Source organism: Gavialis gangeticus, unplaced genomic scaffold (genome assembly GCF_001723915.1).
Source record: "Gavialis gangeticus isolate Ggan-Ray unplaced genomic scaffold, GavGan_comp1, whole genome shotgun sequence".
NCBI lineage: Eukaryota > Metazoa > Chordata > Crocodylia > Gavialidae > Gavialis > Gavialis gangeticus.
In genome coordinates, this window is record NW_017729027.1 from 34,427,596 (window position 1) to 34,430,483 (window position 2,888).

The 2,888-nt window shown below is 40.1% G+C and overlaps 1 protein-coding gene across 1 annotated transcript in view; it reads left to right on the top strand.

The window, feature by feature from the left end:
- Nucleotides 1-2,888, top strand: part of LOC109299990 (collagen alpha-1(XXI) chain-like) — a 200,378-nt gene that overhangs the window by 12,388 nt on the left and 185,102 nt on the right. The window contains exon 5 of the mRNA XM_019520549.1: nucleotides 1,550-1,723. Coding sequence (XP_019376094.1) covers nucleotides 1,550-1,723 — 174 coding nt within the window. The remainder of the gene's footprint in view (nucleotides 1-1,549; nucleotides 1,724-2,888) is intronic.

Genomic DNA, 2,888 nt, shown 5'->3' on the forward strand with positions numbered 1-2,888 from the left:
TCCCCCCCCCCCCCCCCCACTAGTGGCACAGCATAGCATGGAGCACTTGTGGTGACTTCAGGACTACATATACCAGTGTGAAGGAGGGGTGCCCACAGATGGGCATGCTGCAGTGGTGGGTTGCATAGTGCACCTTTTAAGGGAGAAGGAACCGGACTGCTGCAGCTGTGAGGGTGGGTGCCCACGTGGGCAAGTGCTGCAGCAGGGGAAGGTGTGGGCTCGTGGTGCAATGTGGGGGGATCATCCCAGTACAGTCTGTGGGGTGTGCAGCACCTACTGTTGTGGCATGCAGTGCATGTGGCCCCCAGGTGCTGAGAAGTTGGACAATCCTGCTTTAGTGAATCAGCCCTGTGGGATTGTGCATTGGAATCATAGCCTTGAGATTTGCTGTCCCCCATGAAATCCAACATCCCTTTAGGTGTGACCCACCTTTTCTTGATCGCAGTTACTGGTGTCCATGATCCTCCTGTGGACAAGCATCCAAGGAATTGTGGGAAGAGAGAGACAATCCATACTGATAGTCTTTTCCATTTGGTCTTAATATATACTGTTAAGATCCATTGGGTTTGCATCCCCTCATTTGGCTGGGTCATAGTGGAGGGGGTGACTTTGCTGATAACATGGTAATGATAACATAGGGATAACTTAGACAAAATGAGATTCAACAGTCCAAAATGATGACTGTTCTTATTTTAATGGGGTTTTGTCTACTAGAAACTAGAATAGTTAATTTTTTAAGTTTAGGAATAGAAGAAAATTAAATATAATCTTTTTCCTTTTGAAAGGGTCCCAAGTTGCTATCATCGTATTAGTGGGAGAATAAGTGGTTGCTGTTAAATATCTGTTTAAATGTAGAAGTTGTAACTTTCTGGAAAAGAAATGGAAACAATAGTCATGGAGGCCCCTCCTCCCCCCAGAAGGAAGTCTTTAAACATGCTTTTTCTGAGACGCTACAGAGAGTAGCCCAAGAGAATTGTTGTAAGAATAGAGTGACAGTGTTATAAACTTTCTTTCTGACCTCTCTCATTTTATCATTGACCATGAAATGATTGCTTGGGGTGCTTGACTAATGTTAGGTATATGCTATTAGCCAGATATGTAATATTAACAGGTCTTAACTGAAATGTAGTTCTTAACTAATCTTTTCAGATTATATTTATTACCAGGGTTTTAAGAGTTTTTTTCCCCCACAAGTAAAGGTGTAATATTTCCCAAAGTACCCAAGTTGCATCTTTCCCCTGAGATTTATAGTCCAAAGTGAAAGTGGGACTTGGGCAAATCTGTTGTTTCCTATAACTGGTTTAGCATAAGGTTAGATGTAAAACAGAGGTTCATGTACTCAATACATAGTGCCCTTGTGATATTTTAATATTTTTTTTGTATACACTTGTAGTTCTGTACACTTTGCTGTGACAGACCTGGGATACATTTTACCATGACAAACAATTAGCTTCATTTACTATGAAAAGTTAGAATCAAATTGTGTATTTCTTTAAATTTAGGAAATTCTATTTTTAAGCTTCTCTTTTTATTTTCTCTATTTTCTTAGACATTGTTTGATGAAGGTTGGCATCAGATCCGTCTCCTGGTAACAGAAGGGTATGTAACTTTGTACGTGGATGATCAAGAAATTGAAATGAAGCCATTACATCCTGTTTTGGGTATATATATCAGCGGATTAACCCAAATAGGAAAGTACACTGGGAAAGAGGAAACTGTGCAAGTAAGTATAAAATACTGTATGATGCAGACTTGTTTATAACTGTTTTGATCATTTTCACAGAACTATTTAAATTAATATTTTTTTTCTGAGACTTTCTACTGGAGCCTTCTTTTTCCATGGACTTGTACATACATTCTCCATACTATTATAAACTCTTTCCAGCCTTAAATTTAGCATAAAAATAGCTTGGCAATTACTGGGTAGAGAAAATTATTTGTAGAAAAATAGGAAAATGTATATTTAAGAGCCCAGATATTGTCAGGGAGAATAAGGATGGGTACTGTCTGATTGTGAGTAGATCACATTTCAAGTTAATGTTTCTGTTAGTACTAATTATGAATAAAGTTTGCTTGGCCATAGCATTTTGTGTGGTTATCTTGTGGACAGCCCAAAACACAAGTCCATTCTTGCCATAAGGGCACCCTGAAGTCCATAAGGGTGTTGAAAACAGTATTTTGTTCAAGTTATATCTTTGCAGCAGTGTGTATTTAAAACTAATGTGTGGGAGAGTGAAAAACATTTTTGATGCCTCAAAAAAATCAAACCCCACATAAGTGATATAAACAAGCCCCTCCCCCAACTTCTAACTTCAATAATTGATTATTTTAAATCTGAGCACTGCCTCTGAGGGCCTTGATGCATGTTGCATTTTGAACTGCTCAAATGTTGATCAGTGTTAGTGCTAGCTTAAATTTGGAGCAGTCACACCTTAAGGCTAAAGACCTTTTCTGACTGTTCCCCACCTGTATCTTGACTTGAAAATGGTATTTAAAGGTTTCCTTTTTGGGAATTGGCTTATAGGAGTGTGTGTGTGTGTGTGTGTGTGTGTGTGTACGTACGTACGTGTACGCACAGCTGCCCCCCCCCCATCAAATCCTAGGGCTGTCCCTGTCCTGATCTTGTGGGAGGGGTCCCCGAGGCCACCATAGACAGAGGGCACACCACAAGCCCATCTCATCCACCATACTGTGGGGTCTCAGCATCCCACCTTCAGGCTGCTGACATCTGACACATAAGCGAGAGCCTTCAGAATGAAGCCTGTGTCCTGGCCTGTCATTTCTTGACTCTGACAGCCCTAGGATTGGTAATATATAGAATGGCTTGATTTTAAGTATTGTTTTTTTTTTTTTCTGTTATCACTGTATCAATAAATTTGCCTATTATT